Raw genomic sequence first — 14,266 nt, 5'->3', positions numbered from 1 at the left:
AGTTTTCTGTAAGCCCTTCTCCTCTGTTTGGGAGCCTGCCTGCCTCCTGCCCCAAGCCGCTTCAGGAAAGAGAGGGTGATATCGTCTCTTGGAGCAAGCAGCACCTCCAAATGGACCAGTCTGGGCCTGAGGCTGCCGGTTGCCAAACCTCCCTTGCTTTAACACCAACAAATTCAAAAGTGCAAGGTTCCCTCATGATAAGTCATACACCCTTGCAGCCGTATCCCTCAGTAACTCATCCCAAGCCTACAAATTTGCTGCATAGAAATGATGTGACCATCCCCAAACAGGATTTGGATGCAGCAGAGAGAATACATGGAGTGGGGATGGACTGGTGTACTCTCTCTCTCTCTATATATAATTATAATAATTTATATAATAATAATTTACTATTTATACCCCGCCCATCTAGCTGAGTTTCCCCAGCCACGTAGAAGAGCACGGCGAATTTCAATGATTCACACAGAGATCTGAAAAACATACTTTTTATTATTATTTGGGCAAGTCTCCAGTTTATAGCATAATCCTAACCATCTACTTTAAACCCTATTGAATTCAGCAGGGTTTACTTCCTTGTACATGAGACTCGTGTTGCTGTGTTAGCAAGAGAGCCAAAAGTTGGACTGGAGCACTGAATTTATTCTGTGTTTTCCTCCTGACTTTGGGTTGCAACAAAACCACACGTCTCTTATTTACTCAATTGCCCATTTCACCCATGGGTGCTTCATTTGGGTGTGACGCTTTTTCTTAGCACTTTTTGTCCCAGATGAAACATCTTAAAATTGCACTTGAATCTATTGTTATTTTAACCATTTTTTTCCAGGCAGGATAGGCAAACTCCCCCCCCCCCCCAAATGCACATAAACTAAAAAGCTGATTGGAAAGTGGCAGTTCTGAGTCATCTGCTGCACTCGGTTTGTTTAGACAATTTTCTCCTTGCAAGTAGCACAGCTTTAGGACCATAAAAGTTCTTGTTCAGTGTAGGATCCTCTGCTGTGCTAGTACAGTAACCCCCTGATGGCACCTCAAAGACTCAAGTTATTTTTATGTTACTTGAAGTGGAGTGGCTAAGCTTTTTTTCCTCCTAGGCGCTGATTAGCAGTGGAAAGTGTGGCCACCCCACACACATGTTCGCAGGACACACAGAGCGCCCCCCAATGCAAAACAGCTGTTTCTGCTTATAAAATTATCAATTTGATGGGGAGCCTTTTTTGCTCTTTTTTGCCAACAAGGGGAAATTTGCATGGGGGGAACCTGACTCAGCCCCCCTGGGCTTAGTAGTAACTACATATGACTGAAAGGACCTTTGGATTGGAGTTTTACAGGACCAGGCCCCCAAATTAGCATGCACAAGGCTTGTAACATACAGCTGCAATATTACAAATACTTGTCTCGGAGCATCTTCTGTGGAATTCAGTGTGGGACTTGCTTCATAATAAACCTTGGCCGTATTGCCCTGCACACCTGCTGCAAACCCTGCTTCCAAGGTCTCTGATGAGTCTTGTGGAGCTTGGAGCAGGGATGCGTGGACCTGCAGCCCTCCAGGTGTCCTTGGACTCCACTCCCATCAGCACCAGCCAGCACAGACAGATGATCATCAGATGATAGGCGCTGAAGCCCAACAGCAACAAGGCGGGCAGCTTCCCCATTCCTGACTTGGAGCGTGGAAAACTGAAATATACTCACGAGTCGAGAGTGGATTTCATGCTCTTTATTCAGCTCATAGTGGTGAGGAGGAATGGAAGTTCCCCCAGAATTTCTGCTTTATATATGTTATTTACACAATGGGCCCCACGTGATTGGCTAATTCGGGATTCTCCTGTAGGCTAATCAGGTTGTGGATTCACTTCCACCTGGAGCTGGATTGGGTGGCTCCTGTGGACCAATCAGACTGCTGCATTCTGAATCCTATTGTTCTAGGACCAATCAGAATGCTGCATTTTGGATCCTATTCAACTCAGTACATAACAAAAACCCAGCAAGTATAATTTTCCGTGCAGAGCAAACATGCAAATAAATAAAGATGCATGTAAAAGCTACTCATAAATAACTGCCGCCATACACTTTAGTTCAGCTTTCCCCAACCCGGTGCCCTCCAGATGCTAAAAACTACAACTCCCAATGAGCCGCGCTGATGGGAGTTGTAGTCTGAAATACCCAGCGGGCGGCAGGTTGGGGACGGCTGGTTTCGCGGTTCCCCCCGCCCCTTTCGAATCCCGAGCTCTTCCGGGAGTAACCTCCGGCGGCCACTAGGAGGAGCCTGAACTCCTTTTTTTTTTCTCTATGCACGCCGCTTGCTTCAGCCGTGTCCCTCTGCAGGCACCGTAGTCCTTAACGCGCATGCTCGGCAAGGCCTGCCGGGATCTTTCTCATACAAACACACAGCCGCTGAGGGAAAGCTGAGTCGCTGCTCTGCCTTGTCCCTCCGCAGGCACCGTAGCCCTTAACGCGCATGCTCGGCGAGGCCTTCTCGTACACCTGAACGCAGAGCCTCTGAGGGGAACCCAGGCTGAGGCGAAGATGTCGGGGGTCCCCGCGGTGCGGATCAGCATCGAGTCCGCCTGCGAGAAGCATGTTCAAGAGGTGGGCCTGGACGGGAGCGAGACCTACCTGCAGCCGCTCTCCATGTCGCAGAACTTGGCCCGCCTGGCGCAGCGCATCGACTTCAGCCAGGGCAGCTCCGGCTCCGAGGAGGACGAGCCCTCCGCGGCCGCCGGGGGAAGAGAATGGCCCGGAGCCGCAGGAGGGGAGGACGAAGAGGAGGAAGGTAGGAGCGAGGCCTGCCCGTCGCCACCGCTAGCGTAGACTTGGGAAGAGGCCCTTTGAGGGTCATGTAGTCCAAGCCCCTGCCATGCCCGAACCTGAAGCATTATTATTATTATTATTATTATTATTATTATTATTATTATTAATTTATTGCATTTGCATGCTGCCCTTCCTCTGAAGATCGAGGGGCGGTCCACCACGTTTTTTAAAATTTAATTTACACACACATATCTGGCCCTATACCCGGGGGGGGTCTCAGGGCAGTTCACAGAATAAAAGCAAGATGTAAAATAACAAAATACATAATAAAATTAAAAAAACAACAACCCAATAGGGCCCCCCCACAAAAATACACACATTTAAAAAGGGCATAAATATATAAAGCAAGAACACAAATGCGATCAAAACGAAAACACTGAGATGCTTTCAGGCTGCAGGTAGAGAAATCACGTTTTTAATTGTGTTCTCTCCCTTGTAGAAATCGCAGGCGAATCCAAATCTAGTGAAGGTGTAGCCAAGCCCCCAACACACTTTTTTTTTCCTTTCTAGAAGGTGCTTTTACTATTTGGTTTTAGTTGGGGAGACAATACGAAATGTGACCCCTCTGCCAGCAATCTGGCCCACTTCCTTATTTCTGCTGGAGGGGAGGGTGTTTATGCCAACTCCTTTTTCAGAGTTGTCAGCTTGGATGTTTTAAAAATATCTGGTCGGTGTGGACAACTGAAGAAGGCATTCTGGGAAAGGCCTTGGTGGATTTTGACACAGGAGGCAGGGTCTCTAGGGGGAGGAAAAAACCAAGCTTCTCACCTAATTCAAAATGTCTGGTTTATTTTATGAAATATCTGATACCTAAACCTGAGACACAAAATATCAGCTGGTGGATGGCAAACTTTTTCTGTATTGGTTTGTTTATTAAGGAATTTCCTACAAGGCTAATGAAGAACTTTGATGAGTTGCAGAGGATTCTGGGCCATAAACATGCTTTTGTATGTACTCAGTTTCTGCGTTTTGCTACTAAGGATTCCTGGACTTCTGTGTGGCCCCTCCCCAACTCTGTGTATCCTGGAAGATGTTGAGTACACACCTCAACCACACTGAATCACGGATTAATGAAGTTAGAAGTTTTCCAAGAATTCATATAATTCAATCCCTGGTTCAGTGTATCTACAATACACAAGCTGCAGCTGCAGCATCTTTGATGGATAGCTATCCAGCCTCTGCTTACATACTTGCAGGCAAAGGAGAACTTAGGCAGCCCGCTCCACTAGCAGGTATCTCCTAATCTATAGGTGAAAACTGCTTTCCTGCACACTTTACCAGTATTGATAGTCATTTTTTTATTGGGAAGCTTCTAAAGCTGCCCACCCCCTCTCACTGAGTTGAACAAGGATGGGAAATTGCATTATAGTGACTCTGACCACTGGTTCATCAATCCTCCAGGGTTTCAGGTGGGTCTCTTCTAAGCCTTACCTGGAACTAGTGAGGAATTGAACATAGGACCTTCTGCGTGCAAAGTAGATGCTCTGCCACTGACCTTTGACCCTTCACGAATGGGATGCAACTCCATGGCATATAGCTTTCTATCCATAGTTATAGCAGCACCTGTGTAAAGGACTAGCTCTCTCGATGATTCCAGCATTAGTGTATAGACATCCTGTGTTTTTCCTTCATTTGTGCGCTCTAGGTTTGGTAAAGTTCCAGCCTTCGCTCTGGCCCTGGGATTCAGTGAGGAATAACTTGAGAAGCGCTTTGACAGAGATGTGTGTGCTCTATGATGTTCTCAGCATTGTCAAGGATAAAAAATTTATGACTCTGGATCCAGTTGTGCAAGAACCACTTACCCAAAAGCAGGTACAGCACACCTGTTCTGTTCAGACCACTATTAAAATATTGGGAAAGATGAAATGTTCCATTTTGGTTAAACTTCATGACTTGTTTCTGTTTGTATTTATTGTTAATTGTGGGCTACATTGTCAAATATGAAGTAGTTTCCTTTTCAAGAGGGAATTAGAATTTGTCCACACCTGCTTTTAAGCTGAAATTGGATTTGTTGCCTGGAAGACAAAATACAGTATAAGTTTCCTTTTTGCTTGAAGTTTTGTTTTGTTGTTTTTATAATGTAAAAGGAGAACCAGTGGCTCTGCAGATAGTGATGGACTCCCACTGGTACTAGCCAGGATGGGAGTACTAGCCAGCATGGCCATTAGTTGTAGATGGTGGGAGTTGTGATCCAGCAACATTTGGAGGGACACAGGTTGCCCCATCCCTGGTGTCGACAGATAAGGTCACATTTAAATAAAACTGCAGTTCTGTTTCCTCATTTCTAGAATCAAGTTTTGCAGCTGATCTCCAAGAAGAAGTCATTAGCTGGAGCAGCCCAGATTCTTCTGAAGGGAGCAGAAAGGTTATCTAAATCGGTTGCAGAGAGCCAGGAAAATAAGCGACAGAGAGACTTCAACTCTGAGTTACTAAGACTGAGGCAGCACTGGAAGCTGAGGAAGGTCGGGGATAAGATCCTTGGGGACTTGAGCTACAAAAGTGCAGGTATGGTAGGCAAAGGATTGGTCTAAAGTTTGCTGAGTCTAATAATAATGTTTTTGATCACCGCATCTTCCACGCATGATAGAGCTTTGTATCTCCTCCTTCTGAGTTGAAGCAGGACTGCCCAAGACATTTTGCTGCTTGAGGTGAAGAACAAGATGGTGCCTCACCCCCTACATTGCATGTACAGAAACAGCCTGGAGTGGCTGTTGGATCTTTCTTCAACATGAGCAATAGGACAGCGTCCTCCACTGCACTTGAAGGCAGCAGGCTAGCTTAGGGGACGTGTGCAATGCTGTTCTCTAGCAGAGGGGAATGTGTGGAGGCTCAGAAGGAATCGGCTAGCAGGGAGCTTGTCACTGATGCCCCCTTCAGATCTGTTGCCTGAGGCAGCTGACTCACTAATAATAGGGCTGGCCCTGTCAAGAAGCATAGAGCAGAAGGAGAAAGACATATTGGCAGCTGAGGAGCTAGGTAGTAGATATGGTTGCCAACCCCTGTATTGTAGCAACTACTCCTTAGCTTTGAACTATACCTAAGATAGTGTCCAGTTCAATTCTTGTTTCTACCATGAATTTGTTAGGCAGCCACTGTCTCTCAGCATCATCCACCCCCCAATCCCTCCCCCAGTCTACAATTTGGGGATAATAGTACTGACCTACTTTGCAAGGTTGTTGTAAGGATTACTGTGATTGAGCTACACTATACACTCTGTTTCCTTGGGATAATTCAAGTTACTATTTCAGTGAAAATACTAGGATGACATAGAAGAAAAATCCAGTACTCTGAATATTGGTAGCTTGTGATAGCAGTTATTTGTTGCGTAGAGTAGTAATATGTTGTCTAAAACATTACAGATTATAATTTAGCATGTATGTACTTCATTTGTTCTTATTATTGTGGTATGAACATTGTAAGAAATACCAAAACATTTTTTTATTTTTAGGGTCTCTCTTTCCTCATCACGGTACATTTGAGGTCATAAAAAACACAGACATTGATTTGGATAAAAAGATTCCTGAAGATTACTGTCCATTGGATGTTCAAATCCCAAGTGATTTAGAGGGATCTGCCTATATAAAGGTTTGCCCAGTTTTTGTTTTTAACGTTTTGTTAGTATGTTCTTTGAATACAAAATGACCCTGTTTTCTTCTTCTTGAATATAGGTGTCCATTCAGAAGCAAGCACCCGATATAGGGGATCTGGGTACAGTAAATCTGTTTAAAAGGCCGCTTCTGAAATCAAAGCCAGGTATAGTTATGGTCTGCATTTGAATGGTATGTCTCAAAAGACTGTGTAAGCATGAAAACTAAATAGAGCTATTAAAAAATAAACATACTCTTGAAAAGCCCAATATCTTCACTGATTCATAATACTCTGCTCAAAGATCTAGATGTGAAATTAAATGTGTTCTTTTTCACCCACCCTCACTGAGCTCTGCATAGGTGATATGTATTGTCTTTAACTTGAGTTGTATTAAAAAAAATTCAAATTGTGTGCACATTTTATCAGCCATCTTTTTCTCATCATTTAGGTTGTATAATACTTTGACTGTCCACATAAATATAGCTGCTTCTCTCAACTTTACAATGGTGTTTTTCCCTTCCTCTCCTTCAGGGGCTCTGCATTGGCAAACGAAGCTGGAGACGGCACAGAATGTATTGCTATGTAAAGAAATCTTTGCTCAGCTGTCTCGAGAAGCTGTACAAATTAAATCTCAGATTCCCCACATAGTTGTGAAGAACCAAATAATTTCCCAGCCATTTCCAGGTAAGAGTTCCGAGACAAATTAAAATGAAGGATCTGGCAGATTTTTGCATGCGTGCAGAGACAAGATCTCAAAAGATGTGTCATTTAACCCAGTACCTCTCAAGTCTTAAGACTCTTTCAGGTGCATGGCTCTATTCTGTTCAAAAGATACCCCAAACTGTTATCTTGCTTGTATGGACTGATCCAGGCAAAGCTGCCAGCGTTTTACCGTTTCCATAGGCTAATTTTATGTCTTATATGTAAGAAATCAGCAAGTTTATGTGTAGGACAAATGTAGTAAAATATATCTAGATATGTTGTATGTGTTGCTGTGCTCTTATATGTTAAAACTAAGCCGTGCTTTCTCTCTGCCCCATTTCATTATGTAGGCTTGCAGCTGTCCATTTCCTTGTGTCACTCTTCAGATGACAAGAAATCCCAGAAATCTGCTTCCGATAAGCAAAGTCCAGAGGATCATCTTTACGTTCTAGAGCATAATTTGCACCAGCTGATTAGAGAGGTAATGTCAGCTTTCTCTGTTCTTCCTGTTAGCTCGCTTATAGGAAGCAGCTGTTGTTGTTTTAATTGCCAGCTAAGAGGGTGTGTAATATTTGCATTAAGAGCTGTGGAATTTTCTCTAAACGTTTTCTTTTTCTTTTTGGAAGGGTGGTAGTATCTAGGCTATGTTTACTTTAGTGGTTAATTCTAAACAAGAACAACCACCTAGGCTGTGCTGCTTTTTCTCACAGTGCTGCCAATTAGATTAAACAATCAGCACTATCCAGCAAACATTGTCCCACCCAGTATCATTGAGTGGAACTTGTAGCAGATCTTCTTGCAAGGCCAATTGAAGCGGGGAATGAAAACAAAATGATTGCATGGGATTTGTGTCTTTCGATTGCCGGAACCAGCACACAACTAACTCTTCCCTTCCTCTATTGTGGATTCTGTTTTCGGTAGCAGGAACTTGTAGATTGTAAAAAATTAAGAGCATATTCCATTTGCAGAACAGCTTCTTGATGGGTTCCTGAGAAGCATTTTTATTATCTCAGTGTGCAAACTGGCAACTTGTGGGTCTGCCTCTAATCATGACAGAATATTGTTCCCTATGGTTTTTATTCCATTAGCCCTCCTTGATCTCCATGTATGGTTGAGAACTTCTCCCCAGAGTACAATTGCAAATGCATTACAGGAAGAATTAGTATCAAAGACTTTGGGGGTGAGGAAAGGCACTGTTATTTTTGCAATACAGAGAGAGAAGTCATGTGATGTACTTGAGTATGTATGGAGAGGTTTATCATACATGCATGAGGATCTAGGAAAGCGAATGGAATTAAAACTACAGATCTCTGGGAAGCAAATATCTTTTAAGCTCTTGTGCTTCCGAGAACGATTTCCTTTGAAGTGTCATTATTTGCTGATAACCTCAAGCTCACCAGTGGGGAACCTACTAATTCTCATCCTTGACTATTGGTCATGCTGGCTGGGTGTGATGGGAGTTGGGAATCCAGTAATATTTGGAGGACTGTAGGCTCCCCAGAGCTGCTCCAGGGTGACATAGCTGATACAGAGCAGGTGCTCCTGCAAACTAGAGAAAAGACAGAAGACATTCAGGAACTATAGTGGAGAGCTTTGTTCATAGGTAAGGCAGTGAAGGATTTCAGGACAAGTCTCTGATTGCTAGACCTTCTGATGAGGGTGTATTGGGTTGTATTTGTTTTTATTATGTATTTTGTATTTTTTATATTGTAATTTTTATGTTGAGAACTGCCCTGAGATTTATGGGTACAGGGTGGTTAATTAATTAATATACCCACTAGGTCATATGATCACTCCCTCTCCCAGGTGGAAGGGGGAGACAATCTCTTAATTGTCTCCTTTACATCAAAAAGAGAAGAACTAGGTATTTCTCCTGAAAATGGCTTTCAGGATATGTGTTCCCTATCCTGGCCAGTATTCTTGAGCCTTACCAAACCTAGGAGAAATTTTGCTTGTTTGATACAAAATCATGGTGTGTTTTTGCTTTTGTATTTTCTCAATAGTAAAAAAATCGCTTAATCAAGTTGTGTACAGTTGTTACTCAGCAAACAGTTCTGTTTTGTTAGTCTTTGCACAGTTTCTGACTTAAGACTAGAATTTGCTTGTTCTCTTGGCTTCATTATAGCAACTTTTTTTTCCTCCTCAGTTTCACAAGCAGACCCTGAGCTCCACCATGATGCCTCACCCAGCTAGTGCACCTTTTGGCCATAAGAGAATGAGACTAGCGGGGCCTCAGGCTTTTGATAAAAATGAAATCAATTCCTTGCAACCAAGCGAGGGGCTGCTAGAGAAGATTATAAAGCAGGCAAAACACATCTTTCTGAGACGCAGGTATGCAACTGCATCTTTTGGAGGCTTTGCAAGATAATTCGCCTGAACGCTTCGCTTGTGCAGCAGGGATTATATCCAATATTTTCTGTCAGTTTATGGAAGGAATTCTTCAGAGAAGGGGCGGGGAATCTTTGGCCCTGCAGATGTTGCTGAATAACAGCTCTTGTCAGGAGAAGATTTAGGGGAGAACAGCAGGGTGGGGGGTGATGAAGAACCATCCCCCTCCTCCATTCCACAGATGGATTCTTTTCTTTTTTCTTTTGCCATATCATTTTTATTAATTTTACAATAATGCTTTCCATTACAATCTCTCCTCTTATATTATACAATTTGGCTTTTTAGGGCCATGACTTTCTTCAAACCTTCCTTCTGATTTTCTATCTTTCATTTCAAGTTTCTGCATTTTCACTACTTAACCATTGCTTTCAAAACAAAAACATCAAAGCATCATATTTCCTTATTCTTCTGTGCAGTGATTTTTATACCTTTCCTTACAAAGCTTCTTGCAATCCTACCAATGTGTTTGATTGACTACAATTGTCTTTCAAATAATTTACAAATTTAGTCCAGTCCTCGATGAACTTCTGGTCCCGCTGTTCTCAGATTCTTCCCGTCATTTTGGCCAGTTCCACAGATGGATTCCTTTCATCAGCAAGCAGAGCATTGACTACACTTCCAGATGATTCCTATAGGAAGCTGTCTATCACAGGCAGAACTTTTAATCCGTTTCCCATAAACATATTAAGTAACACTGTCCATTGTCTGTACTGGACCACACTGATTTTTCAGCATGTTTAATATGAAGTGTAGATGCTATATAGATCAGTGCACAGTGATGTCCAAATGATGGACTCCTCTGCTTGGGAGAGCCTTGCTGGTTGATGGCCAGACTGATGTTCCAGGGACAACATGGAATGAAAATTGAAAAGGAGTGGAGTTGATTCGGGAAAGGGGCTCAATTCAGGAGAGAATGCAACAAGTAGTGGGTAGCATTTCAATTATGTTGGGTGGTCCAGATATCTCTTCAGGGAAATCTAGACTTAGCCAGTGTGCTTTAGTGGTTAGAATGTCAGACTGCACCCAGGCAGACCCAGCTTCAGATCTCCACACAAGCTGACTGGGGACCAGGAAAAGCTTGTCAAGCTGACTTATCTTGCAGGGTTGTTGTGAAGATATAATGGCTGGGAAGAGAAACACCATCCTGAGCCCCTTGGGGGAAAGGGTAGGATAAAAATAGAATAAAAAACAAAGTGAGGGAGCAAACCTAATATGTTTTACCTGCAAGGTAATGTTACTTCAGGATGGGGTGGCACTGTGGGTTAACCCACAGGGCCTAGGACTTGCCATTCAGAAGGTTGGTGGTTCGAATCCCCTTGACGAGGTGAGCTCCCGTTGCTCGGTTCCTGCTCCTGCCAACCTAGCACTTCGAAAGCACGTCAAAGTGCAAGTAGATAAATAGGTACCGCTCCTGCGGGAACGTAAACGCCGTTTCCGTGCGCTGCTCTGGTTCACCAGAAGCAGCTTAGTCATCCTGGCCACATGATCCAGAAGCTGTACGCCGGCTCCCTTGGCCAGTAAAGCGAGATGAGCGCCGCAACCCCAGAGTCGGTCACGACTGTACCTAATGGTCAGGGGTCCCTTTACCTTTTAGTGTTACTTCAGGAAAGCTGATTGCAGGAAAGCCCACTTCTTTTTTCGTTCTTTTTTTCAGTGTATGTATGTTTTACTGGTGGTTGTTTCTGTCTTCCTTGCAATGCTCTGAGTCTTTTTCCTACATTTATTGTCTTGTTTTGCAAGACGTGCAGCTTCAACCGATCAATGTGCTGAATAATATATGCCTCCTGTTGTCTTCAAGAATACCTATAAAACATTTATGTGCAACGTAAGGTTCGCTTAAAGTTAGGCATCATAGTCTCAGTAGCATTTGAGATGTGTCAGGCTTTAAATATTATCAATATCAATTTATGTTTATGGGCATTTATGTCTAATTTGATCAGGCAGAGCTTATTATTTTTCCTCACCAGTATAAAAATGCAGTGCCTCCAAGTCTTTTGGGATCTTGTTCTTTTTGTTTTCAGAACTGCTCGAACCATCGACAGTCTTGCCAGCCGTATTGAGGATCCACAAATTCAGGCACACTGGTCAAACATCAATGATGTCTATGAATCAAGTGTCAAAGTCCTGATCACTTCTCAAGGTTATGAGCAGATATGCAAGTGAGTGTGAAAGGGGGGAAATGTTTGCACCTTGCTCCTTTGGTGGAGGAAATATTTTGATGTCTCTGTAAATACCCAGCTGGGGAGGTCATTCCCCAATACCCAGAACTTAGAGGCTCAAATGCCTTTTTGAAAAAGGGAGCACTAAGCGTGAACTATTCCCATTGGTGTTTGCAGTGCATATTTGCTGAATTGAAAGATCATTTCCCTATTCACAATAGTGCTCTACTTCACTCTGCTTTTAAGAATTGCTGCTGTTGAAGGATTGGTTTTTAACTGTGGTGCAGTGCTATGCTTTTGACTTTCTCAGGCAATGGACGGAACCCCTGTTCCACCACCCTGAAACTCCAGTTGTGCTCATATCTTATTGCTTTCAAAGGTCCATTCAGCTGCAACTAAATATTGGCGTTGAGCAGATCCGAGTAGTGCATAGAGACGGAAGAGTAATTACGCTATCCCACCAAGAACAAGAGTTACAAGATTTTCTTCTCTCTCAGGTGAAAACCAGGAACCTTTTGCCTTTCTGTGATGGGCGTGTGATTGCAGCAGGACCTTGGATGCCTTCTTTTTTTAAATGGAATTCTTGGGATTGCAGATGTAGATTTAATACAGTTGTAGGAGTTTGAAGTTCTCATGCTGCATCTGCAAAATATTGCACTAGTGGCAAATAGCAAGAACAGGGAAATGATGTCTGTGACTAGGGACCTGTTTTCAGTCCAAAGTTCGTAGTCCGAACTTGTTGAGCCAGCTTGATTCTACCAGTAGTATGCTTAGAAAGTATAAGGGGGGACCCCTGACCATTAGGTCCAGTTGTGGCCGACTCTGGGGTTACGGCACTCATCTCGCTTTATTGGCCGAGGGAGCCGGCGTACAGCTTCTGGGTCATGTGGCCAGCATGACTAAGCCGCTTCTGGCGAACCAGAGCAGCGCACAGAAACACCCGTTTACCTTCCCACCGGAGTGGTACCTATTTATCTACTTGCACTTTGACGTGCTTTTGAACTGCTAGGTTGGCAGGAGCAGGGACCGAGCAACGGGAGCTCACCCCGTCGCGGGGATTCGAACCGTCAACCTTCTGATTGGCAAGTCCTAGGCTCTGTGGTTTAACCCACAGCGCCACCTGCATCCCTTTTAGAAAGTATACTTTTCTGTTAAATTATTCTTTTTGCCTTGGGAGCCTCCAGCCGAGTCAGGATGGCTTGCTCATAGTCACAGACAACCAAAAAGTGCAGTACTGTGTCACTTGGCATCTCTGAATGTCTTACACTCCTGTTTGGTACCAGAGCTTCTGCACTGGTGACTCTTGAGTGTGGAAACTGCTGTAGATTAAATGCAGATGTGTATTTATCTTACAGTAGCTAATGAAATAGCTGCTCTGTGTTTTGAGAGAGTAATGAGAGAGAATGTGGTAGGAGGCAGGGGCTAAGGGGGGAAAACGCAACTGAAATATTCACCCATTCATTTTTTTAAATTTTATTTCAGATGTCACAGCATCAAGTGCATGCAGTCCAGCAGTTAGCCAAAGTTATGGGATGGCATGTGCTCAGTTTTGGTAATCACGTGGGTCTAGGCCCAGTGGAGAGTATTGGCAATGCGTCAGCCATAACTGTGGCGTCACCAAATGGAGACTATTCTATTTCAGGTACCGTACTGGGAATTAAAACTTGCTGAGAACCTATATGCTGCATGCATGTGAGCTAAAAAGAAAGAAATTGCAGTGAAAGGAACCAGTACAGTAAATACAGCATTGTTATACTGCAGGGTTTGTTTTTTTTAAAACCACAACCCACTCAGATTGGAAAGTAAAAAATGGCACAGTATGACTTAATGAGGACTTGTGTGGTTCCTAAGAATTGTTGAAGACACAATCACCAGACTGATATTTTTTATTTGGTTTCATTTTATATATTATTTGCATATTTTAACAGATGGATTATGTCACCACGGGAACCTTTGGGTTAAAGGGTGGATTACAATTTTAGTTTTAAAAACTTTACAAAATGGTGCATAGCTAATGCTGTTGTGTTGCTGCGCTTGTTTTCTGCAGTACGCAATGGTCCAGAAAGTGGCAGCAAGATTATGGTTCAGTTCCCACGCTCCCAGTGCAAAGACCTCCCCAAAAGCGACGTGCTTCAGGACAGCAAATGGAACAACCTTCGTGGCCCATTCAAAGAGGTTCAATGGAACAAAATGGAAGGACGCAACTTTGTGTACAAAATGGAACTCCTCATGGCAGCCCTGACACCCTGCTCCTAGGCTTAGCAACAAAACAAAAAGGACTATTGTTTTGGCACAAAAGGGAATGACTCTCTTACACTCCTGATAGTTGCCAAGTTGCATAACCTGTGAAACGCCATTAATTTCATTTTTCTCCTTCCCCCAGAATAATATCAAAAGTCTTCCTTTCTGGAAGCAATTTCTCCTGCCATTTCTGAATGTTGAATTAAACTGTGCCGTTGTCTTGTCCGAGTCCCAAGTTCTTGATGTTTGTAAAATGGAACTCGTCTTTGCTCCCATCTTTACAAAGGGGTTACCTGGACTGCTTCCGTAGAAAATGTGGTTACGCCCAGCTTAGCAAGGGCAGCCCAGAACAGGCTGGAACATTTCCATACATTTAGAGGAGG

At 43.5% G+C, this 14,266-nt stretch overlaps 1 protein-coding gene across 1 annotated transcript; it reads left to right on the top strand.

Moving 5' to 3' along the window:
* The first annotated feature begins 1,955 nt into the window (after nucleotides 1-1,955).
* MED17 (mediator complex subunit 17) lies at nucleotides 1,956-14,111 on the top strand. Its single transcript, XM_083609894.1, has 12 exons — nucleotides 1,956-2,767; nucleotides 4,451-4,617; nucleotides 5,094-5,310; nucleotides 6,254-6,390; nucleotides 6,474-6,558; nucleotides 6,925-7,077; nucleotides 7,446-7,576; nucleotides 9,242-9,426; nucleotides 11,505-11,642; nucleotides 12,022-12,139; nucleotides 13,125-13,284; nucleotides 13,690-14,111. Exons 1-12 carry the CDS (start codon nucleotides 2,521-2,523, stop codon nucleotides 13,896-13,898), a joined length of 1,947 nt encoding a protein of 648 aa, XP_083466020.1. The 5' UTR covers nucleotides 1,956-2,520; the 3' UTR covers nucleotides 13,899-14,111.
* Nucleotides 14,112-14,266: the final 155 nt, after the last annotated feature.

Source organism: Podarcis filfolensis (assembly GCF_964270895.1).
Source record: "Podarcis filfolensis genome assembly, chromosome: 4".
Lineage (NCBI taxonomy): Eukaryota > Metazoa > Chordata > Lepidosauria > Squamata > Lacertidae > Podarcis > Podarcis filfolensis.
The sequence above is the reverse complement of the archived record's forward strand: the minus strand, read 5'-3'. Positions and strand labels throughout refer to the sequence as shown.